The 26,325-nt window shown below is 35.4% G+C and overlaps 1 protein-coding gene across 1 annotated transcript; it reads right to left on the bottom strand.

The window, feature by feature from the left end:
- Positions 1 to 9,397: 9,397 nt before the first annotated feature.
- si:ch211-191i18.2 (uncharacterized protein LOC564095 homolog) lies at positions 9,398 to 25,902 on the bottom strand. The gene is made up of 5 exons (XM_067411963.1): positions 25,769 to 25,902; positions 19,537 to 19,608; positions 15,900 to 16,045; positions 12,269 to 12,372; positions 9,398 to 11,650 (listed from the first exon to the last, which is right to left on the bottom strand). The coding sequence occupies exons 1-4, from the start codon at positions 25,845 to 25,847 to the stop codon at positions 12,298 to 12,300; spliced, it is 372 nt and encodes a 123-aa protein (XP_067268064.1). The 5' UTR covers positions 25,848 to 25,902; the 3' UTR covers positions 9,398 to 11,650; positions 12,269 to 12,297.
- Positions 25,903 to 26,325: the final 423 nt, after the last annotated feature.

Genomic DNA, 26,325 nt, shown 5'->3' with positions numbered 1-26,325 from the left:
TTTTGTGTCAGTACTACATTAAACTACTATATAATGGATATAATGTATGGTATAGTAATGCAATATTTGTGGGTCCTGATAATGCCAAATATCTTATGTTAACCAGTAAAATGTAAAAATTAGAGATGCGCCGATACTAAATTTCTCCACCGATAGCCGATTATTCAGAGCCGATACTGATAGTTTGGGGATCCTGCCTTTTATACCTTCTTTTAAATTAATGACAATTTCATTATAATTAATAATTAATCATCATATTTTTAATTTTTAAAAATTAAAAGAAATGCAAATAAAAAAAAATTATTCTCTTCATTTCATCATCTTGTTTCAAAGTAACTGGTATCAGTTATAAACATAAAAATTACACATTAACTAAATTCTGAAGATTAAATTAATATTTCTTAACTTTATATTTGTAGCAATAGCCAAAAATACACTGTGTGGGTCAAAATTATCGATTTTTCTTTTACGATATTAAGTAAAGATCATGTTCCATCAAGATATTTTGTTAATTTCCTACCATAAATATAACAAAAAATGTATTTTTGTGAGTGGATGTGCATTGCTAAGGACTTCATTTGAACAACTTTAAAGGCAATTTTCTCAATATTTAGATTTTTTTTTTTTTTGCACCCTCAGATTTCAGATTTTCAAATAGTTGTATCTCGGCCAAATATTGTCTTAACAAACCGTACATCAATTGAAAGCTTATTTATTCAGCTTTCAGATGATGTATGTATCTCAGTTTCAAAAATTGACCCTTATGACTGGTTTTGTGCTCCAGGGTCACATATGCTGTTCGTCATGGAATATTTGCTGTATGTCTATGACCTCTATCCATTCTGTCAGTGCTCTTTAGAATAAAAATGGATCAATTTTCATCCAACACTGCCTTGTTCTGACCTTTGTATGCCAAGTTTTACTTGAAACGTGTGAAATGTTCTGTGTTAGACAACACTGTGTAGAGATGCAGTATGTGACTATACTGGCATCTTAAATGAACAGACAGAAAAACGTCAATGGAAAAACTACAGATTAGAGCTGAAAAGAATGACAGAATCACAAGCTTAAATACAGTGTGTGATGTCAAAAGAAACACAATTTACAGAATATATCTTATATTTATTCATTTATTTAACTCTTTTATCTCTTAAAATGACTGTGTAATTCATTTATTAAAAGTATATCTTGTAAAATACCTGACACAGATGAACTAAAGAATCAAGCATAGCCAATAATTACATTGAAACAGAAATATGGCGCAGAAATTATAGGTCATTTTTAATCACACAGTTCATTTGTAATAATTACAAATTCTCCTAATTCATACTCATTATTTGACTCTGGAGGTTTTTCCCATAATGTCAGACCATGACAGGATGAAGACAGCTTCTCGACAATGTCTTACATTCTGATCAGGTGCGGTCAGATCTCTGACATTTCACCACCTCACCGTGTCTCATTTCTCTCCTCCGGGGGAGACACTCATCTTCCCAACAGCTCGTAATTAAAGCTCCACTCTTCTAATGCCAAAGCTCACACACTCATGAAAACGGAAGAACGAGCAGTGAAGGTATGAATGTATTCATCTGAGAACATATAAGTGGCTCATATCATCCATACCAGATCAAGACATCTACCACTTGTCCATATAGGGAATTCATCTTCACTCAGTCACGAGTTCTGACTTTCATTTATTAACAGAGCTAAGAATGCTTTTTTGCTTCATGTTTAACTTCCTGTACAGGAATGAGGGCATTTGTATGCATATAATAGGCTTTGTAATACACTGAAATCTATTCGCTTGCTAGCTTGTTATAAAAGTGACAAAACTAATCCACATTTAATCATATTATCTTAAAAATAGTGTCTTACTGAAAATAAAACATCATGTTAAATCTGATATTTACTTTAAAGGTGCCATAGAATCGAAAATGTAATTTATCTTGGCATAGTTGAATAACAAGAGTTCAGTACATGGAAATGACATACAGTGAGTCTCAAACTCCATTGTTTCCTCCTTCTTATATAAATCTAATTTGTTTAAAAGACCTCAGAAGAACAGGGGAATCTCAACATAACACCGACTGTTACGTAACAATCGGGATCATTAATATGTACGCCCCAATATTTGCATATACCAGCCCATGTTCAAGGCATTACACAAGCCAGTATTAACGTCTGGAGCAGCACAGACTTTATGCAGGTAAGCAAGCAAAGAAAATAGCGAAAAATGGCAGATGGAGCGATAATAACTGACATGATCCATGATATCATGATATTTTTAGTGATATTAGTAAATTGTCTTTCTAAATGTTTCGTTAGCATGTTGCTAATGTACTATTAAATGTGATTAAAGTTACCATTATTTCTTACTGTATTCACGGAGACGAGAGTTGTTGCTATTTTCATTTTTAAACCATTGCAGTCTGTATAATTCATAAACACATCTTCATTCTTTATAAATCTCTCCAACAGTGTGTAATGTTAGCTTTAGCCACGGAGCACTATCAAACTCATTCAGAATCAAATATAAACATTCAAATAAATACCATACTTACATAATCCGATAGGCTGCATGACGAACACTTTGTAAAGATCCATTTTGAGGGTTATATTAGCTGTGAACTTTGTTTATGTAATGTATTATCGAGCTGGGATCTTGGGGGCGGGGAGCGCAAGTATTTAAAGGGGAATCATGCTGAATCGGTGCATATTTAATGATGCCCCAAAATAGGCAGTTAAAAAAACTGAATAAAAAAATCTATGGGGTATTTTGAGCTGAAACTTCACAGACACATTCAGGGGACACCTTAGACTTATATTACATCTTGTCGAAAAGCATTCTATGGCACCTTTAAATAATGGAAATTACAGTTGATATTTTAAACATCTGATATCCGCTTGGTTACACTTTATTTCAATAACACATTTTTAAGGAGAAATGTCTTAAATGATTGCTTAATACATTTAATTAAAATAAAAATGCATTAAAACAAAATCAAAGGTACACTCTATACATTATCAATCGTTCTTCCAAAACCTGTTTATGTCTTACCCTGATTCATATGGTAAGCCTACTTGTTTATGTTTTAGACCGGTCGGGGTGGTTTTCGCGGGATATTGTCTACATACGTCACTCGCCCGTGCGTGCGTTTCTTGTCATATCTGTAAATAGAGTGCCCCAGGGTGACGCGTTTTTGTAGGCCAACCCAAGATAATATTTACAAGTTAACACAACATTTATAGATTTTGAAGCCTAAATAAAGTCGTCATAAAAGGCTAATGCTGCGTCCCAATTCGCATACTATGCGTCCTAAATAGTATTCGAAAAAAGAATTAGTATGTCCCAAATCGTAGTATGTTGAAATGAGTATTCCAAAGATACCCGGATGGTGTACTTTTTCCGGTTAGAATTCGAAGTGCAGATCCGTGCACACTTCTAACGGCTAATATTGCCCATAACACATTGCGCTGTGGACGAGGATTCGATTAGAACTACAAATACGATTAAAAAGTGTTTAAAAACTACAAACATGACGGACGTGCGAGGTATGACGGTTAAGATAAAGGGGCTTGAATGATTAATAAGCAGTTTCTAACCTGACAAAAAGATATTTATTAAATGTTATCCATATTATATTTCATCTGCAACAGCATTGTGAACGTTTATAACGATGTGTTTAGTCATTAACTTTTAAATGCATCATTATGCAAAGATGAGGAGAGTTCTCTGCATGAATGACCCATGACTGGCAGATCAATGTGCGACTACATTTCTCTCCGAAACGGAAGAAAATAAATTTAATTCAATGTGGAGGATTTTAACTGTGGCAAAATGATTGACAGGGTAGTTTAAACAGTTACAGGTTGAGTAACTAAGCAACAGAACGTCCGTTAAAGACGCAGTTTTGACGAGGTAGTATGTCCCAAAACTTGCATACTCTTCTACTACACACTCAAAAGTATGTACTTTTTCTTTACAAAAACAGTACATACTTTTAGGACGTAGTATAAGTAGGCGAATTGGGACGCAGCATAACAGTAGGCTATAAACGGACTACAGCACACCATGGTCGCGGATCAACGTCGTCACCACCAAACGTCCTCAAATTGTATTTAGAAAACAACCTTATTTAAAAACATGCTCACTGATTATGATCTGTGCTGTTATTAATACTTATCCACTTTTTCATGAGAAATGCTGTCCAAATGTCCTGTTTATCATGATGACGTCTAAAGTCCCCACCAAAGGAAGTTGTCCCTTTTAGCAATTTGTTAGCAACCGCCGAATTTAAGACACAGTAAAAGTTTAAAATATTACAAGTGGGTTAACTGGTGTGTTTTATGTCATAGATCAAAACATGAAAGTATTTAGAGGCTTTGTTAACCACAGACCTTATTTCAGGCGATTTTGCAAAAACCCATTCAAAAAAACCATAGACTTTACGGCGTTGGAACCGGAAGTCCTAAAATGCGAACTCGCTTCCGGGTTTTGCCTACAAAAATGCGTCATCCCTGAGGCACTCTACTTTGACGCGTGTATGGTGTGGGAGAGGCATAGGTTTGTTGTCACAAAGAGCGAGAAAGTTTGGCTTGGTCAAAGAAAAGTTGACTAGATCTCCGACCTCCGGGGAATCACCCATTTTAAACTAATGACGAACGGAGGAGAGTCTTCTGGCAAAAAAAGAATGCAACAGAGCTTGATAAAAAAAAAAACGAGAATCAACATAGGCTTGGTTTTTCGGAGATGATGAGAACTGAGGGATTTGGTATGTTGTAAAAACGTTTTTATTACTCAACAGGTGAGTAAGGTATTTTATTGAACAGATAAATTGCCATATGTAGCTCTTTAATAAAGTTTATTGTAAAGTAAAGCTTTATCTATTGTGAAGGGTCATTTCATTGTGGTTGTTGTAGCTCTATACTGGAACCAAAACAATGTTCTTCCACAAAATGCATGCAGTTTTGTTTTTTAACTGCTAAAGGGCCAAAATTTACATAATATTAGTTTAATATTAGTTCACTTCAGAATTAAAATGTCCTGATAATTCACTCACCCCCATGTCATCCAAGATGTTCATATCTTTCTTTCTTCAGTCGAAAAGAAATTAAGATTTTCGAGGAAAACATTCCATGATTTTTCTCCATATAGTGGACTTAGTTCAACGGATTGAAGGTCCAAACTGCAGTTTCAGTGCAGCTTCAAAGAGCTCTACACAATCCCAGATGAGGAATAAGAGTCTTATCTAGTGAAACAATCGGTCAGTCATTTTCTAAAAAAAATAGAAAAAAAATTATGCTTTTTAACCACAACTGCTCATCTTGCAATAGCTTGCATTACGTAATCATGTTGGAAAAGTCACGCGTGACGTAGGCAGAAGTATGGGGTAGGGCGAAAAACTCAATCTCATTTTCTCCTCCAACTTCAAAATCATCCGACATCATTGTTTTACCTTTTTTTGTAAAGGGCATTTGACTTAGTCTTTGCACGTTCAGTTTGTAAACACTGGATTGCTACTTAGAGTAGTGCAAGATAAGTATTTGTGGTTAAAAAGTATATAATTTATTTATTTATTTTTTTACAAAATGACAGATTGATTCCCTAAATAAGACCTTATTCCTCGTCTGGGATCATGTAGAGCTCTTTGAAGCTGCACTGAAACTGCAGTTTGGACCTTCAATCCGTTGAACCCCATTGAAGTCCACTATAAGGAGAAAAATCCTGGAATGTTTTCCTCAAAAACCGTAATTTCTTTTCGACCTGAAGAAAGAAAAACATAAACATCTTGGATGACATGGGGGTGAATAAATTATCAGGAAACTTTCATTCTGAAGTGAACTAATCCTTTAATTTAAACTAAATTCATAAAAATGATCCCATGATGGGCAAGGTTCCACATATGAAGCGCCTGACAGAACCCTTTAAAGTTCTCTATAGAACCTTTTCTTCTAAGAATGTAGGGTGGTCCTTCACTGAGAGAGTTACATGTGTGTGCGCTGATTGTTTGCTCCTTGCATTATTCAGCAGCGCCGGATCTTCCGCAGATCCACATCTCTGGAATGTCAGACCATTATTCAACCCTTCACCTGGTTAGCACAGTAACCTTGTGCAGCACACGGAGGAGCCAGGTTTATACAAAATGTATGACCTGATGCATCTGGAATCAAATAGGAGACCTTAAGAAGACGCATGTGCTCCAACGTAACAAAAGTCCGTGAATGTGAATGCCGCTCTTGCGCACAGACATGTGCATGTGTGTGTAACCCATATTTGCCATTCAGATACAATCATAGATAGTGTGAAGGATCTTTAAATGTTCATCCTTGGGTTTGTGTGTGAATCTTCGGTCATCAAGAGCTATTTTCTTGTATACAGAATCACTGAATCTACCTCCTCTATCAAAGCTGTTTAATTGTGGTAATCAAACTAAACATGAAATTGCTTAAATTTCTTTACCAAAAGGTCAGTAAGTTAAATATGGTATGAATTTACTGCCTTGTCAGAAAATAGATGTGCAAAAATCTTACTTTTAGAGGTTCAACAGCTTTGTCACTGAGAAACAACTTTGTTTCTTATAAACCCCTAAAAGCTGCATATTAGTAGTTTAGAGTATTAATACACCCTTAAGGTACCTTTTAGGGGTAAATAAGGTACAAAGATGTCCCTTTATCGCAACAGTCCAGCCAAAAATGATTGACTTGAATGATTGACTGTATTGACTTTCTTTCTTCTGTGGAACTTAAACCAGTTCTCATTGACTTCCATTGAATTTTTTTAAGTTAATGCGAAAAAGAACCTTCAGAACAGAGCTTCAAATTAGCTTTGAGTAAAACTATCAAGACTACACATTTAACTAACACTCAAGAATGGCAGTTTTGAGTGAAATTAATACATTTCTAAAACTGCTAAGATTGTACAGATTTGCCAATGAAAATTATTAAACACATTCTCAGAAACTTGAACATTGTGGAGCAACTGACACTAATTAAAGAAACCACAGTGTAATGAATTTGGTATCAAATGATACGATCACAATGCAAACACAAATGAATTCAACAGTCAGAACAAATTCTAGTTTTTAATGGCAGGATGTGAAGAATGCATAGTAACATCATCACCGTGGCCAGACCTTCCAGCCGTTTGTTTGCATTGATCAATTTCAATGGCTAGGCATGTTTCTGATTCTGTTGGCTTCGGTCTGTTTAGAACAAAACTGAAAGTGGTCTGACTGTGCGCTGTGAGAGGTGAAGAAAAAACGTACATTTCTCCTTTTCCGCTCAATCCTCAGCTGGTCCTTACAATATGATTCTTAAAACTGATACGAAAGTGTTGATATGGAAACACAATGGGGCAGGAAAACAGAGAACATGACTGAAATGAATCATTACGGGAGCATGACCATGAGTGCGGAAGATCAGTTATATGCTGGATGAAACACCAGACTGGCTGTATAAACCCACTGATTCACAAATTAAATTTAAAAAAGTGATACGACAGATAAAAAAACAAGACTTTATTGAATCTTTTTAGGTAACTTCATTTTCAAAGTTGGCATGAAACAAGTTGTGGTACTCTTTTTTTCCCCTATTGTGACGTATCCAAGAGAAGGCTTCTCGAACAAGGAAAAATGTAAATGTAGGTTTCACCAACAAAAGTCAAGTCAGGCAAAAATAGCTGAAAAAGTAGGCTTAGCATTTGTTTATCTGGTTCTTATTCATCCCAACAGCACTCTTTTTGTCTTTTTTCTGTTTTTAACTCTTTACTGACACCAACTGGTCTGGATTCATGAAATTGATTTACTAACTGACACTAGCTGTGTTTCTGTTACCCTTTAAATTGCGCAAATTAAAATAAATGTGAATTGAAAATATGCGTTTCCCAACGTCAGTTTCGTCAAACATCAAAACTCCCATATATCGCAAAAACGTTTTTATGCTCACATGCGGTGGTTTTTCAGGCAATTCGAAAAAGTTTTTTTTTTTCATATTTAAAAGTCGATCATTCTTTGAAGATGGAAATCGCTTTCTGGGGGGTAAAATACGCATTTTTGGTGGGGTTTTTCCTGGTAAAATTCACATTTCAGGGGCTAAATATCATGTTATTTGGGGTCTCTTCAACCTGTGGACATGAAAAACAACCCCAAGGCAACAGTGTTAAGTAGCTTGCAGACTTGGCAACACTGGCGATATACACTACCATTCAAAAGTTTGGGGTCAGTAAGATTTTTTAATGTTTTAAAAGAAGTATCTTCTGCTCACCAAGCCTGCATTCATTTGATTAAAAATACAAACAAAAACAGTAATATTGTGAAATATTATTCCAATTTAAAACAGCTGTTTTCTATGTCAATATATAGTAAAGTTTAATTTATTCCTGTGATCAAAGCTGAATTTTCAGCATCATTACTCCAGTCTTCAGTGTCACATGATCCTTCAGAAATCATTCTAATATGATGATTTGATGCTCAAGAAACATTTATGATTATCAATGTTGAAATCAGTTGTGTACAATTTTTTTTCAAAATTCTTCGATGAATAGAAAGTTCAAAAGAACAGCATTTATTTAAAATAGAATATTTTCTTACATTATAATTGTCTTTACTGTAACTTTTGATCAACTTAACTCATCCTTGATGAATAAAAGTATTGATTAATTTTATTTCTATCCCCCAAAAATAAAATTACAATTCTTACTGACCCCAAACTTTTGAACGCTAGTGTTTCATGTTACAAAAGATTTAGATTTCAGAAAAATGCTGTTCTTTTGAACTTTCTATTCATCATAGCATCATGAAATAAAAAATGTAAATAACTGTTTTCAACATTGATAATAATCATAAATGTTTCTTGAGCATCAAATCATCATATTAGAATGATTTCTGAAGGATCATGTGACACTGACTGGAGTAATGATGCTGAAAATTCAGCTTTGATCACAGAAATAAATTACACTTTACTGTATAATGACATAGAAAACAGCTGTTTTAAATTGGAATAATATTTCACAATATTACTGTTTTTGTTTGTATTTTTAATCAAATGAATGCAGGCTTGGTGAGCAGAAGATACTTCTTTTAAAACATTAAAAAATCTTACTGACCCCAAACTTTTGAATGGTAGTGTAGCTACTTAAACCTCCTAACATCAACATCCAATGCCATGATTTTTGGAATGACTTATCGTTTTATAAGTTTTAGTCACAGAACATCAGTTAATGGAAAAAACACTGTCATTTCGCAATAGTTTTTTTATAAAGATTTAGAAAATATTGCAAAATTTTGCGCAAATCTGTAATAGAAACCCAGCTACTGCTTCAAATCAAAGCAGTAGCTGGGTTTGGTTTGATTTTTTTTTTTTTCTTCGTTTAGCTGCACTTTGTTTATGCTATGTAAAGCACTTAAATCACTGAGTTTAAAAACTATATGAAGTTTTTCTTGTTGCTATTATTTTTAAGAGTTAAGACCCATTTGCACCAAGACGTTAAAGATATAGTTCTAAAATTGTTCTGAATATAGAAGAGCAGAGTCCACACAACAACTATTGGCCAACAACAGAGAAAAATCACTTCAGATGGATTTTTATTTTCCAGCTGATGAACAATAAAAAAACATTGAGAGCCAATCAGAATACATCCTGCTTTTAGAGCGTGAGCATTTAAAGTAGCAGACGACAAAACCTGTTTCTTGAAGACTGACAGAGTCTGGACTGGTTTTCATCTAATACGAGTGTTTATAATTTTAATCATATTATTACAACTTTTTGTAGTGGTAATTGTGAGCACATGTCCTGAAAAAGTTATGTTTGGTGAGCAAGTCAGCAGGGAAAAGAACAATTGTAGTCTGGAAGCCTGTCTGAAAGTCAGACTGATCAATTCCTCATTCCTTATCCTTAAAGAGCCAGTCTGACTAAAACGTCAGATTCCACCAGTGAGATTTTCCGGAGCAGAGCAGGCTCCCTTTATCGAAAGCACATCTCATTTAAAATGAACACTACAGAACATAAACTGTCTGAAGAGCTCTGATAAGGATCCATTTTAGATATCGCCTGTCGTCATGAGCGCTGAGCCGCGTTATAATGTTTCTGACCTTACTCTGTTTGTTTATGAACACCCTCAGACGCCTCAGTCTGTGTTTTCCCCACTGACCTATTGACTAAGTCTCTTAAGGCAGAGTAAAGCCAAAAATCATGAATATTTCACTGATTGTTGCGGCATATTTTTCCTCCTGTGTTAGTTATCTGATTGGCACCCACTGACAGCAGTTAAATGAATAAGTGCAGAGGCCGTTGATACGGAAAGGCTATTCCTGACACAATCTCTGCATGTTTTCAAGGGCTTTTAATTGGCTAATGCTGACTAACCATTGGCTATTTCTAAGGACGTGACCCGCAATTGTGTCAGTCTCCTTGTTGATGAAGACGTGAAATGTATGGCTTTGAATGCAGAACAACCGAAGTGCTTCTGATTAGTTTAACAGATATAATATCCTGAATAATAAATAATAACTTTAGTTTTTTGTGATTGCGACAGCTTCTACAATGATTGAGATCACACGGATGATAAGGCAGCAGGGTATTAATTGAAAAAATATTTATTAAAAATTTGTAACAACACATAAAAACTGCTCAACTGGCTCACAAATTCATGTGCATTTTGGTGTAAATCACCATTCCTATTTGTAGAAAAAAATTGGTAGCACTTTATTTTACAGTCCTGTTTCCATGCACATACTATGTACTTATAGTAGGTATTAACCCTGAACCTTACTGTAAACCTGACCTTACTCAATATTTTCATGGGTAAGTACATTGAAAGTGCACATACTGTAAAATAAAGTGCAACCAAAAAAATTCATAATAATAAATCCATTACAAAATAAAAAATGTGCTTGTATCTAGGATTACTGAGAAAATAGTGAGGCTTAGAAGTGCAGTTGTGAAGAAAAGTGCCTACATGTAATATCTGCTAGAGGTTATGACCTTTAAATGAGTAGAAAAGCTTGATTTAATTATTGAAATTCAGTGTGTCTACAGTTTCCCCAAACATAACCTGATTCCTGGTCAGTTTGTATAAAGCTTTGCTTATAAATGAAATTGTGTTACATTTTGTACCACCGATTTGCTTGTTTCTCAGCTTACATGTCTGACTCATTTATTCTCATCATGGCAATCAAAGGATGTGCACATTATAGATAAAATTATGCTTTTAAACAGTCTAATAAAAGAGACAAGTGTTAAAATTCCTTTGATTTTCAACAAAAAACAGTGGATAGTGGGAAGGGAAAGATCTTGTTTTTCTCATATTCTTTGTTATTCAGGCACCTCAGATCACCTCCTCTGAGTCACATTCTGAAAGAATATCCACAAAAGAACCTGTCATTTAGTTTAGCCCCATTTTACATTCATTTTCCAATCCATTGATCCAGCCCATGAGACCTCTGACCTCTGTGCACTTGTTTTGCGGTGACAAAGAATAATGAACAATGTGTTTTTTCGTTTACAGCTTGCAAGCCGTGTGTTGTCATGGTTTGTCATGGATCCACTGCTGTTTTTGTTTGAGCTCTTTGAGTGTGTGTGTGTGTGTGCATTGGATGTCCAAATGTCTTCCGTTCAGGTCATCTGTCCATCTGCTCTTCCTCCTCCTGGACTTCTAGAATAATTGGAGAAACAGAAAGCCACTGAGTCTAAAATATTAAAAGATGTTATCACTTGTTTATTGGCTAGATGTATATCTCATGATGAGTGCAGTTGTGTTCGGTGGAGAGCAGGATAAAGCAGTGTACCACAACATAACGAGTGTCAAGAAGTTTGAAAACTAATTCGGAGGCTTCCAGACAATCATTTCAAATCACAGTAAATTGCTGATGTTGGTTCATGTATCTTGTTACACCAACACGCCCCACAAAACATAATGAACACCAACAATGTTTGAGTGCCCTCTGCAGGCTTTAAAGAGTATCACACCATAAGTTTCTTCAACCTGAGATCTGTTCAAAAGTATTAGAAGCCCATTAAAATATTTGCATTTATATACTAAATGCTCTTTTAGCATCAAGTAACAGATTGTACATTTTAGCTTGTAATGTGTTTTAACTAGCCTATCCATTTTTAGTGTAGCTATATAATATCAGTCATTTATCTGGGCCAGAATTTCAGTATCAGTGCATCCCTATTTCATTTATTCCATAAATAAATTCTCTGAATTTCCCACATGGAAATCAACGCTGCATGGCACCTTTTATGTTAGATACAGGTATTTTATACTCACCTGTTCAGAGTGTGAAACAGGCTGTGCTGCTATAGTAGTCTGAGCAGCTGATGAACCAGCAGAACTGAAGTAAGAAGGACACATACAGGCGCTGACCGAGATGCCTAAAATAATAATAATAAAAAAAGTTGTGTTAGTATACTGCTGCCAAACAGGCTTGGGATTTGGTGAGGGATTAAAACAAGATTTTGTTTCATGTATTGTATTAATGTTCAGTATTCATAGATGTTTGCCCGGTTGCATATAGAACCTTAAGTATGAGATTTAAAGTGTGATTTCTCCTTACCTAAGGGAATATTTTAAAGGTGCAGTAAGTGATTTCTGAGAAATACTGTTGATATTTGAAATCAGCCCAAACAAACACGCCCCTCCCTTCACTGCTCCGCCCCCAAAATGCATGAACACGCAATGCAAGAGTGGATGTCTCTTTATTATAGCTGAAGCGAAGCAAAATAATGATTCAGTGACACTCAAAACTGTCCTGTAGTCAGTGTTGGGGAAAGTTAATTTTAAAAGTAATGCATTGCAATATTGCATTAGTTACTTTTAATGAAAAGTAATGCATTACATTAGTTTTGCATTACTTTTTCTCACCTGGGCTGGGCTTTCTTATTTGTTTTTTAAATAACAAAAAAAGTTTTATTTTTGGCAAATGTTAAGGCCCTTTCACACCAAATGTGAAATGAATAAGCCTCAGGCTGAAGGAAATGCATATTTACGCCTGTACAGTAGAGGGCGCAGCTCAAACAAATTCTTTTTTTTTTTTTTTGTGAGATTAACAATTTTATTGATTCTCATGCAAATGACAGGATAGAATACAGAATACTCAAACAAATTCTTAAATAAGAATAGGATACAGGAGAAGGAAATTCTCTTATTTCTAAATCTAATCTGAAGTATTTTCTGCTTATTAGTATGATTGTATTAAATAATTAAAGGTCAGCCGCAAAGACATTGGTTAATAAAGTGAGATTAAATACGTAAAGTATATTTATGTGTAATTTAATAAAGTTAATTACAGGTTTGCAAATTCTGAGATTGCATTTCACTGTTTTTTTTAAGTTGAGGATTACTGAATGTTTTCGTGCATGTGAGAAGTGTAAATGCATGTTCACATTTAGTCGAGAACTACAACAACCATCATGTTCACACACACAACACTTCTGCACTTTACCAAAGTCCCTTTACGACAAGTAATTTCCATAGACAGTAAAAGAAATGGACACAGCGACCCCATTGGAACTCAATTGAGTCAAGTGAAGCCCATTTTTAGCGATTTTTAGCACTTCCGTTTCTGACGCGCAGACTAAAACTAAGCTTGATGACGTCAGCAACCTGTCTGACAGATGTAAATCTTCTAGTAGCTGTGCGTGCAAACTGCCATCGTTAATCTTGCAGAGACGGCGAGCTTGACCGGGGAGTTCTTTGGCGTGAGTGAGCAGGAGTAAGTATTCTGATTAATTAGTTTGTATAGTATTTTAAAATGTAACGCCAGTACGCCATATTAAGTTAATGCATACTATTGCCTGTGAGCTTCTCCTCCTGTCTGTACGGTAATTTCTCTACTGTGCGACAGAGAGTCGAGTGGTTATGACGCAATCGTTAGCCTATTTTTACAAAAACTGTTTCTACAGGGCCATAATGTAACATAGAAGGTAATGGAGCCCTTTATACATTGTCATGTATGTTTAGAAATAAATTATGGACAAATGGAGTCTTTAAACGCCTCACATGTAAAGTTATTCGCTGTCAAAGTGACGCCAAAATGAATGGGAGTCAATGGGATGCTAACGCAAGTGAAGTTCTGCTACAAGATGGCGGCACGCGGCCGACTTCAACTTCCGGTCGACTTCCTTGGGCACTGGTCATTTCACTCGGCGGCCATCTTTGAAACGCTTCTCGGGCATCCTGGGCATCATGCAATCTCTTTGAATGGGGAAACATATAATTCTCCAAAACTGTTCGCCAACCTTACGATTAAATTTCATATTTGAAATCACTAATGAAATCTAACAACAACCGGCTCACAAATTTAGTTTCTAAACGCTCGAATCATGACAAAAAAAAAAAGTATTTTTCAGGCTGGATCAAGCTAAAGCGCATGCGCAGACCTAAATGCGCTTCGCTTCGGAGGCGCGCGTCTGACTGTTTCTATAGAAACCGGTGATTCTAACGGCAACTGAAGTGACGCGATGACTTTACCAGTCGGCGATTGGCTCTTATTTAGAGGGCGGAACTTATTCCGCCATAATGCGCGTTACACTTTCTCCCATTCAAACCAATATCAGAGACATGTCTTGTGTTATTCTATACTTTACTCTCAACATGGGAACAGGAGACCGTTACGTGTTTCACGACAGTGACCCAGGTTTTGCCGTTATAAAATTCTATTGTTGGCATAGACACGCTACTGCATTTGGAACCTTAAAGGGTTCCGTCAGGCATTTCATATTTTGGGCTTCCATCATGGGATCTTTTTTTTTTTTTTTTAAAGCTTGAGTCAAGTCTGAAAACAGAATTTTTGTGAGTTGGATTACACTTCTGTAGCCTATTGCTTTCCATTCGGTAGTGCCCATCTTACCTATTTATGACTTTTTTTTTTTTTAACTTAGGCTACCTATTTTTGCTTCTCTTAAGTTCTTCAAACTGTTCAGTGTGTTTTACAGTTCTCTCCACAAAGTGGAGCAGTGTGACAAAGTGTTTTATTGTCTGAGATTTTTCCATTGTGTGTGTTTAAAGCAGATGTTGCAAATGTAATGCATTTGCTTTCTCACAGGAATTCAAATGGCTTTATATAATTAGTAGCTTGTTTAATTAAATGTGCATGCTTAAATAGGTTGATTGTGGCATTGCCTCTCCTTCCGCATTTCCTCTGTTTACAGATGCCTTCCTTTAATGCAGAGCAGAGCCATTGTTTAACTTTCCAACACATGAGGATAAGAAGCAGATGGAGCTTTCAAAAGAATCCATGTTCTTAAAATAACAGGGACACCTGTTTACATTCATGTTCACTCCCAGTTTGCTTGGTCAGCAGGTCCGTATGCTTTGTCAAACACCACGGCTAATCTAATAAAAAATGACATTTCACCTAAATGAGTTTTACTGCACTCATTAAACATATTTTCACAATGCTGGCATTAAATATTGGTTTTTAATTACTGCAATAATTCTAATCGCCATACACATAGCATAAGCGTGTTTTATGGAGACAATGTGGTGTTGAAATCATCCAGAAATCATCTCTGAATTTCACAACATTTGTTTCTTTTCCTGGGATGTAAGAACAGATCAGTGATATATTTCCAAATTTTTCACAGAAGATAACACTTCTCTGTTATTGAGCAGATATATCATTTGTTTTTCATTTTGCGAAGGCAGGGTTTAAGATGCTGAACGTCTGACCTCTGCGATTCAAAGTTCTGTGCGGAGGAGTTCTGTCCGCCCGCAAAAATGGTAAAGTAAGCAATCCCCCTTTCATAATCCCATCACAAAGACACAAGGCCTTTGTGTGTCAGGAGAGATAAACCACATTACTCGGGACTTTCATAATGAATTGGCACATGTGAGTGTTTTGTGTGTTCAGCATATTACAATGCATTAGGATTTATAACAAAAGTGGTTCAAGAAATACCTGATTCCTGATGGTGGGCTCAGTGGGCTTTTGTTCATGTACACTTCCATCTGTTTCTGTTTCTGTTTCTGTAAAGCTTGTTTCTCCTCCAGAGTCTATCCCTCCTTCCATTAAAATCTTCTCTATTACTTCATGGCTGACATTGCCTGATGAGACAGATACAGTCTTAAATGAGCAGTGGTTATGCTTCATGCAAGTACATAAACACATACAGTATCCTTCAAAAGTTTGGGTTGGTAAGATCTTTTTGGAGTAACTTTGCAGGTACGTATCAACTTATTCTACAAACCCTAATCTGCTAATACTCTAATGAGAGTTAGTTGACATGTAGGTGCAACGTTATAATCAAAAGAATGACTAAAGGGGACTATCCAAATAAAATGCAACCGATTAAAAAAATACAGTAAAAACAGTAATATTGTGAAATATATTATTACAATTTAAAATAACTGTTTTATATTTGAATTAGGGCTGTCAAACAATTAATCGCGATTAATCGCATACAAAATAAAAGTTTGAGTTTGCCTAATATATGTGGGTGTACTGTGTTTAATTATTATGTATATATAAATACACACAAATTAATGTATGTATTTAAGAGAAATATGTTATTTATGTACAAAATATTTTTATTTATATATAATATTATATAAAAATATAAATAAATACATATACTTGTAAATATTTCTCAAATATATACATGAATGTGTTTGTATTTATATATACATAATAATTACACACAGTACACCCACATATATTAGGCAAACTCAAACTTTTATTTTGTATGCGATTAATCGCGATTAATCATTTGACAGCCCTAATTTGAATATATTTTAAAATGTAATTAATTCCTGTGATGCAAAGCTAAATTATCAGTATTCAGTGTCACATGTAGTGTTGGGGAAAGTTACTTTTAAAAGTAATGTTACAATATTACAATATAAAAGTAACTAATTGTGTTACATAGTTACTTTTCATGGAAAGTAGTGTGTTACATTACTTTAGCGTTACTTTTTGCGTTACTAGCTGTCAGTCAATACATGGGAAATCAAAGTAACTTATGTTACTTATTTGAAAAAGTAACACTTATTTTGTTGTAAATTTAAAGGTAATGCGTTACTTTACTAGGTACATGAAAAAAGTAATCTGATTACGTAACACTTGTAACTTGTAATGTTACTTGTAATGCGTTACCCCAACACTGGTCACATGATCCTTCAGAAATGCTTATCATCAATGTTGAAAACATTTTTTTTTTCAGTATCATTTGATGAATAAAAAGTACAGATTTTATGTGATCAATATAATGCATCCTTGCTGAATAAAAGTATTAATTTCATTCTTTAAAAAAATAATAAAAATCGTACTGACCCCAAACATTTGAACACATTGGACAATGGTTTTCAAGTTGTCATGATGCTGATTTATAAAACTTGATAAAAGTATGACATTTATCTACAAAAGTCATTTATATGATGATGATCAATATACAGTATATTGATATGGCCTTTATACTGTAGTTAGTCAATCTGTATACACCTTTATAGCTTATTTTATGAAATTGTTGGTTATTTATGTATGTAATGTAACAAATCTATTTTCTTATCCTTCACATAGAGATGATTGCACAATTAGTGTATGACTACGATTTTTTTAAGATTAATCTCAGTTCAGTGTCATGGAGGTCGACCTCTTGCTGTTATAATGAATGACACTCTGGGCTGCGGTAGAACTCTGCCCCTCCTGCCCCACTGTATTCAAACTGCATATACTGACTAGTCTGATCACGTCTGTGATGGAATTTTTTAATTAATCATAACTAACATTTCTTTTCCTTGCAGGATTAACATTTATATGCTTTTGAAACCTAAATGTCCCCAAACCTTCTCTCTAAAAAAATGCTGGGTTAAATATGGACAAACCCAGCAGGTTGGGTTAAAGGGCACCTATGCCCTCTTTCACAAGATGTAATACAAGTCTCTGGTCTGGTCAAGTTTCAGCTCAAAATACCCCACAAATTTGCCCCTATTTGGGAGTGAGCAAAAACATGCCTTTTACTATATTGCTATATTGCTGGCTAAAAAAAATTAATCCAAATTTGGTTGAAAAAAATGGCTGGGTGAAAACAATCAATCTCTGGTTTTGTCCATATTTAACCCAGCATTTTTTAGAGTGTTGGGCCAAAGTCAGTGTGGGTCTGAATCATATCTAACAAAAAGGGGAAATGAAACTTAAAGACATCCAGGCAACTATCTAAATATAATAGCAGCCCATGATATTTAGTAACCAACAAACTAATAAACACATGATTTGGGCAGATCTTGCTTTACCTAGTAACAGAAGGGTTTGACATATGAAGAACCAATCATATTGTAGAATGCTTTGTCATGCTCCTGTCCTATATAAACTGTTGTATTCTTTTTGCTAGTGGGATTCTCTGTGATTGATTTGAGGTCTTCCGGCCATGATTAAAGCATACTCTAAGGCATAGTCTGGGTTTTTGCTTTGCAGCAAGTTAGGGAACACTAAAGACCTTATTCCCAAGTGATAGTGTTCAAAAGGGGACGAGACATAGGCGGGGTTCTGACTGCGGTCAGGTAACTATAATTCTTAGGCAGCATATCTGGTCAGAGTAGTTAGTTATATGCCAAAAAGGTTCTATATAAGGAGATTTTCGGATTTACTTCGATGGTCCACTAACTAACTTTGCAACTACATGTCAACTAGCAGTCATTAGAGTATTTGTAGACTGTTAGGTTAGGGTTAGTAGAATAACTTGACATGTAGTTGCAAAGTTATTTATAGTCAGTAGAATGTCTGTTGGGAGAATCAAAATAAAGTGTTAGCAGACAGTCTACTGATACTCTAATGACTGCTAGTTGACATGTAGCTGTAGTGAAAAATAAAGTGTTACTGATTTGTCTTAAATAAATGCATCATACTTTCACGTTTAACAGGTTACTTTTTCGAGGAATAAAGTGTATTCATGAGCTGTTTGATTTAATAAAATAAAAAAAATAAAATAAAAAAAATTGTTAATTAAAACTAAATTCATAAATCCCATGACGGGAACACTTAAAAGGTGAGGTAGTGGCCAAAAGTGATATCCGGAAAGGGATATTTGTTTTTAAAGACCCTACAAGTTCGATTAAACCATTAAAAATATGAGGAAAATATTTCATTTGATAAATATTTTAAATATGAGGGAAGAACAAAACACTAAAGTTGACTATAGGTATTTATCTGACGCTAGTTTTTGGCAAAAAAAAAAAAAAAAGCAAACTACAGCTACAGGTTTATGCAAAAAATAATGCATAGAAAACAAAAAGCTCACAGGAAAAAGCATTCACTGACTACAGCATAATCAGTTATTAATATTTTGCTTCTCTTTTGTTTTTGCATGTTTATAATTTCTTTGTATGACAGCCTGGCCAAAAAGTATGTCACATAATTTGCCATGTTACATTGCATTTTTTACAAATAAAACTATTGACTTCAAGCACAAAAGTCGAAGAAATCAGTTTTCCTAGGCCGGACATCATTTTAGTCACTACTGTATATGAAGCACCTGAAAGAACCTTTGGAAGCTCTAAATAGAACCTTTTCTTCTAAGAATGTGAAACCATTGAAAACCTACTGAAGAATCCGAACGTTGAATTGTCGTAATCCGGGGTTTGAGTGTAATCATAGTCATAATAGTCCTCTCCTCCTGCGAAGACAAAAGAGATTTGATTTAGCTGTTATTCTTGAAAAACTTTTACATGGAAAAGCATCTGGGCAGATCATTCAACATGCCTGTCCTTTTGTTAAACTTACATTGACACCAGTCAGACAGTGACCGTCATAGCATGTCAGCCATCAATTATGACTTGTCTTCATTTCACAAACACAATTAATGCTTTGAACATTATCTGGCCATCTTTACTGGCCAGCACACCTCACTGAACCATAGAGGACATTGTTTCCCATTGAAAAGAAGCAGTGTCAGTAATTGGAGATCTTTGTATTGCTTCTCGCATACTATTGCCATTTGTCAGTTATGTGAGACCATTCACCATGACATTCTTTCTTCCCAAGCATCCTGTCTTTTCCTGATATATGTGTGAGATTACTGGGGACTGAGATGTTAATGAATGAAGAGTCTGCAGTAACATCTGTGAAGCCAGTTCTGTCAGGCTCCAGAGATTGACATTTGACATAGCAGATATTTTTCTCTGCAACATTTACATGTGATTTATTCAGATCTAATAACAGTTCAAAAGTTTAGGGTTGGTATAAAAACAGTAATAAAATAGCTTTTTAAATATAGTACAAAATGTAATGCATTCCTGCAAAAGCTGAATTTTCAGCATCATTAATCCAGTCTTCAGTGTCACATGATCCTTCTGAAATTATTCTGATTCGCTGATTACTGCTCGAGAATCATTTATTATTATTATCAATGTTAAAAACAGTTGTGCTGCTTAATATTTTTGTATAAAGAAACTGTGATACTTTTTTTTTCAGGGTTATTTGGTGAATAGAAAGTTAAAACATTTCTATTTGAAATAGAAATCTTTTATAACATTATACATGTCACTTTTGATCAATTTAATATGTCCTTGTGGAATAAAAGTATTATTTTATTTAAAAAACAAAACAAAATCTTACAGACCCCAAACTTTTGAACTGTATTTTGGATCATATAACAGTTTAAAGGGAAATTATTAAGATTCATTCTGTTTTATTCTAGTGTAGTGCTTTAAAAAGATAACTGTTTCCTAATTAAGTCCCAAAGGGACAAAGCATCATGGGATGTGTAATCAGACAACATGGAGCATCACCTTGTAAACCCAGAGTTTCAGGGTCTTGGCTGGCACTATAAAACATAAGTCCCTTGATGATTCCTCTGAATCATATGGAAATCTTCTAAACCTTTGGGTCACTGTATTTATGGTACTTAAGGCCCCTGGAAGTCCCTTAAGTGCTGATCCTCCTCAGAGCTCAGTTTTAATGTACAGAGGATGGGAACTGACCCCAGAATCTTCTTCCTTTGGCTGAAAAAATAATCTGTCTGGCTTTTCCTTTTACATCTTACTCATTTATACAGCTGTTTAGTGAGACCAAGGTGATCAGTGTCAGTGTTTTCTCTTCAGGGAATGTGAATGATATCCAGACTACACCTGGGAGCTGAGCCCAAGAATCCCACCTCATATGCCTTAGGCTTATCTGGATTTGTCTGACTCCATTTACTTTGAACTTTTTAGGGAGAAAGGTAAATATCAGATGTCAGAGCAGAAAAAGATTGTTAAAAGCTCTTTTCCATTGTCAGTTACACCCTGACACATTGTAAAAATGGGTAACTTGCAAGTGTTTTCTTAAGGAGCTGATCTAACCCTTTCATTTTGTTTTGAAATGAGGTTTTGAAGTATTCATGAATTTATTATGTTGTTTTCTGGAATACTCAATTCTTATTGGTTAATTTCAATATCCAGTGGTCAGATATTTCCCAATATTCTCTGTCATCATGGCAACACTGAAGTCGGTGCTACTTTTTATGTTCCTCGTATCACACCAATGATTCACTCACAAAGATATTAGTAATCTATGCAAGCCCATTTCCACCACAGAAGAAAAAATCAGGTTACACTTTAGATTGTGGTCCAATTTTCACTATTAACTAACTTTTAACTATGACTTTTGCCTCAATAAACTCCTAATTACTGCTTATTAATAGGTAGTTTAGGTATTGTGTAGGGTTATGGGATGTAGAATATGGTCAAGTAGAATAAGGCATTCATATTTACTTTGTAAGTACTAATAAATAGACAATATTCTAGTAATATGCATACTAATAAGCAAGATGATTATGAGAATTGGACCCTAAACTAAGGTGTTACCATAAATCATGCTTTGGCAAATCACAATAGTCATAATTATGACATAAAAAAATTGAAATAATGGGATTAAAAGAGATTAAAAAGTCATAATTATGTCAAAAGTCAAGACATAAGTCAAAATTTGTGCTCTTTTAATCATGATTATGACTTTTCTGCCACACAAGAAAAAAAGCATGCTTTGGTAAATCTTAATTATAACATAAATAGTTGAAATTATGAGATAAAAAGTGATTTTTTTCTTTTCACATTATGACTCTTTATGTCATAATTATGACTTTTTATCTCATAATTGCAACTATTTATGTTATAATTATGATTTACCAAAGCATGTTTTTTTCTTATATGGAAATGGGCTTCCATAATAATCGATTGCAGCGAACATCCACTTCAGTATTAATATTACTGTAATATTGTTCGTACATTGTAATGGACTTGAGGCACTGAGAGTTGCTGAATTGCCGGCATCTATTATTTTTAGTCTCTTTATACCTTATTTTATTACATTGTTGTTTGGTGTTACGACCTGTCTAGGGGAAAGGGTGCAACATGAAAGACTGAGAAATGTAGTGAAACTGAACAATGATACATTTATTGACTTTAAATTTTGAACTTGTAAATCATGAGCAGACTGGGCCAAAATAACAAACAAAACCTCCTTGTTTTTAAACTTTCCTAAGCCCTAACCCAAAAGAAAATTAAATAAAAATACAATATACAAACCTAACTCCCTAACCAAAAAACAAAGATCAAACAGCTTACAATAAACAAAAATGGCGTCAGCCTCCCTACTTTCCCAAATAAGCAGTATTTACAATATATACAACCAGGCAAACAAAATTAAAAGGGCGAATAGGTCAAATAAAACAAAGTTTCTCAAATACAATTTCAATTCAAACAAACAATCAAACAATACTCAAGATGAGTGTTTGATTGACAGCATCATGGAACCCAAAACGTTCCCAATGTTTTGCCACACATGACCAAGAAATGACACCGGCGTTTGCATCATGGCTGTTTGCCAGAACCATATATATCTCCAAACCTTTTCCCAGACTTCTCTTGCTTTATCATTACAATCAACCCTGAAGGAACAAGACGTCATTTTTCTTCATCATCCATGACAGGTTTGTACTCAATGTTCTTAGTGACCTTTTCAGATCAGTCACAATCAAACTTATATACAGTCATACTTCTTTGGAGACTGTCGTCTACTGACTAATAACCATAATCTTTTCGCTCTCTCTTGAGATCCGTGGGAAACAGGGCCGAGTTTATACCTGGATCAACACCAATAAATAAGTGGTACCATAAACAGCATGAGGCTAAACGCTCTTCGCTATCAGCGCGCGGGACGTCTGGCCAGGTCTGTGGTGAGCATGCGATGTGTTGTTTATTTTAAAGTCATCATCCCTAGGGTACAGCAGTCACTGTCTATAAGTGCCATCTGAATACTGTGAAGTGAGTCCCACGCTACAGTCCACAACTCACTCTACGGTTTCTTATCCAAACATTATCGTCTCCCCTTAATCAGACAGCTTTGCCAAATAAAGAAACAAAAATAACAGTGTGTTTTGTCTGCAAGTTAACATGGTGGATTTTAGGGTGAAGGTATTCACATGCCCCGCCGAATGAGTTTTCCTTTCAAGTTCTCCTTCGGCGAGGAAAGTTAATGAAGCTGAGCTGTGAACCTACGGCTCAAACACGCATGTTTTACCCCACTTTTATTCCTCTCACTCAATGCAGCTGATATATGAGTAAACTCCCAGAGTTTAGCGGTTCAACATACTATCTGGCTTTTGTCCAACTTCATGCTCTCAGACTATAAAACCAACCTGGTCACACAGCAAACAAGTTAGAACACGAAAGCCAAAAAAAAAGTAATGAAAGCTAAGAACAACACCATTTAAACTAAGAATATTGCGTTTAAGCTTAGATTGACATTTCGTAGCAGTCACTGAGTTTCTTGAGAGGCATTGGGAAATTTAGTCAGGCGGAACTTGACCCTTCAACTCCCACCAACCACCATCAGTCATTCAAAAGCCCCCAAAACTTGTGATTTCAAGATGTTATCCTAAAGAAATGTCAAAACAAGCATGAACTTAAAGTTACGCAAATATCCTTAAGGTAAGACTGCACTCCCATAATGATTTTTGGCCGGCGTTTCTTCTTATCGCTCTACTCAAACCTCAGGAGGTGATGGGTTCAGTCCAACAGTATAACACAAGCATGAATGGTACTCATCTCATGCCATCTGCTTTATTAATTCCCAGATTATCTTCTGTTTAATTAATTCATAAAATCAGCAGGCTCTTGGCACATACCGTTGGGTACATTCCCCAGCGCAAGCTGCCAAGTGCTCCAGCGTAAATTCTCATGCACTAAAAGCGAACAACAAATCACAACGTTTGAATGGGTAAATCTTTGCTGTGAAGGTTTTATTCCTTGCTAAGGATATCATTCACTCTTCTTTTCCTTATTATCACATTGTAGCTCTGCACCACAATGATGTCATGGATGTTCTCACTTCCTCAAGACAAAAGAACAAATTCTTGCTTGTTTCTGCTGGTAGTCAATGAACAGAACAAGAGAAGGAAGTCAGAGCTGTGAGTGTGCGTCGACAGAAAACAGCTGTGCGGGGAACACGGTGGGATTACTTTGCCCTCCTGATTGTTATGACCCCCTGGGGCCGTCTGTCATGCCGAAGAGTTTGCGCTGGATTGCACTGTCATACAACTCCAAAAGGATGCACTTTTGTGTCCTTTTCCCTGGGAATTTCCAAACCTAGAGTGTTACTTTAAGAGCTAAGTTTACAAATTGCACTGTCTGATTTAACAAGCGCCATGCTGACTAATGAATTTTCTTCTTTTTTTCCTAAAAATTTTGCGCAATGTGTTGCTCAGACAAAATGCAAAACGTGTTTTCAGCGATACATCCTCTTTTGTTTTCTTCAGTGTCTTTTAATCATTATTATTTAAAATATTTACTTTTTATTTGGGGAAACTTTTTTCATTATTTTTTGGAATAACCTAATGTATATGGTTGATTTTGGAATAATATTTTTGGGCTTAATAAGTCAATAAATTCATGATGCATTTTCAGCGTATGCTGCAGATATATAACCAAGCTTGGAAACTTTCTGAAAATATAGAAGTCTTCTTGTGCACTCCAAAGACACAAATCAAAACCAGATTCCCATAACACACACTTTTCCTGTCAGTGGATTTCTGCATGCTCATAAACGTCAATACAGAGAGAAAAATTACACACACACACACACACATGCACATAAACCAGCATTAAATTGAAATCTTACATTTTCTGGACCACCATCTCAAATATTTTGGTGGGTCTTGAGACTGATTAAAAGTTTGCACTGTAAAAAAAGGATTGTTGGTTTAACTTAAAAAAGTAAGTTATCTGGTTGCCTTAAAATGTTGAGTTCATTGAAATAAACAATTTGAGTTAATGCAATGAAGGCGATTGGTTTAATCAACAGAAACTCAAGATATTATGTTATCTGAACCACATTTATTATCTAAGTTGATTTGACAATAGGAAAAAATTAACCTGAATCAGCCTAAATGCATTAAGTTGCACCAACAAATAACAAAAAATAATGGCTTTCTTTGTTCGGTTGAACAGAAAGGATATATTCTGAAAATGGGTTGTTTGTCCAATGTTGTTTTGGACCCCATAGACCTTCACTGCATGGACAAAAACAGTTTAAAAATTCTTCAAAATATATTTTTTGTGCATGTTCCTCATATGAACAAAAGTGTTTGGAACAACATGAGGGTGAATTCATTTTTGGGGTGCACTATCCCTTTAAGGAAACAATTGCAAGTTACCGGTTTTTAACAGGTTTCTCAGCCTCAAATACAACAACACATGCAAATATCTTTTCAAATGCACTCACACTAGATCTGTGTCAAACATTCACACATAGCAAGTACCCTCATTGAAGTCGTAATCAGTCTCACACACACTCACCCCAGCAGAGCGGCAGCAGAAGGAGAGTTCCTGCCAAACACACTGATATCATCACACAGCGGTGAGGTAGTCTTGCCATGTCGCTCTAAACGTGTTGGTGTGTGTATGTGTGCAGCCTCCACGCTGTGCCTCTGAATGACTGCAGCATGTGAGTGAGTGTGAGGAGAGGAAACCGCTGGGAGAAGGGGTGGGAGGAAGGAGTTAGAGGGGGTGGGAACTCCAAAGTTTTAGATCCCTCATTCATCTGTTAACTAGCACCTCCTTCATACAATACTAGTGACTGACTCAAATGAAAATGGGTTCGGATTATAGCTCGAGATTATAGATATGACTCTCATTTAAACAGGTTATTTTTAGTAATATGGCTTTTTAAGATAGACGAGAGATGAAAAGACTGACCCGGGGTTGGGATGTGGGTCACAGAGCGCACAGAAAGCTCTGTGAAGTTGTTCGTATAGGTCAGCAGATCTATATGTTATCCAGGCAGCTGTGTGACTCTGGTGTTGTATCTGCTGTTTGTCAACTGATCTTGATTAGTGATAAACTTGGATGCCTGC

Source organism: Chanodichthys erythropterus, chromosome 15, assembly GCF_024489055.1.
Source record: "Chanodichthys erythropterus isolate Z2021 chromosome 15, ASM2448905v1, whole genome shotgun sequence".
NCBI lineage: Eukaryota > Metazoa > Chordata > Actinopteri > Cypriniformes > Xenocyprididae > Chanodichthys > Chanodichthys erythropterus.
The sequence above is the reverse complement of the archived record's forward strand: the minus strand, read 5'-3'. Positions and strand labels throughout refer to the sequence as shown.

Bases quoted from the DNA above. Each gene is read 5' to 3' on its own strand.
- si:ch211-191i18.2 (XM_067411963.1), bottom strand. From the start codon at position 25,847: ATGGCAAGACTACCTCACCGCTGTGTGATGATATCAGTGTGTTTGGCA. The intron at 19,609-25,768 runs GTGAGTGTGTGT...TTGTCTTCGCAG, and splicing joins TCTGCTGCCGCTCTGCTGGG to GAGGAGAGGACTATTATGAC. The intron at 12,373-15,899 runs GTATTTCTTGAA...TTATTATTTTAG, and splicing joins AGCCCACCATCAGGAATCAG to GCATCTCGGTCAGCGCCTGT.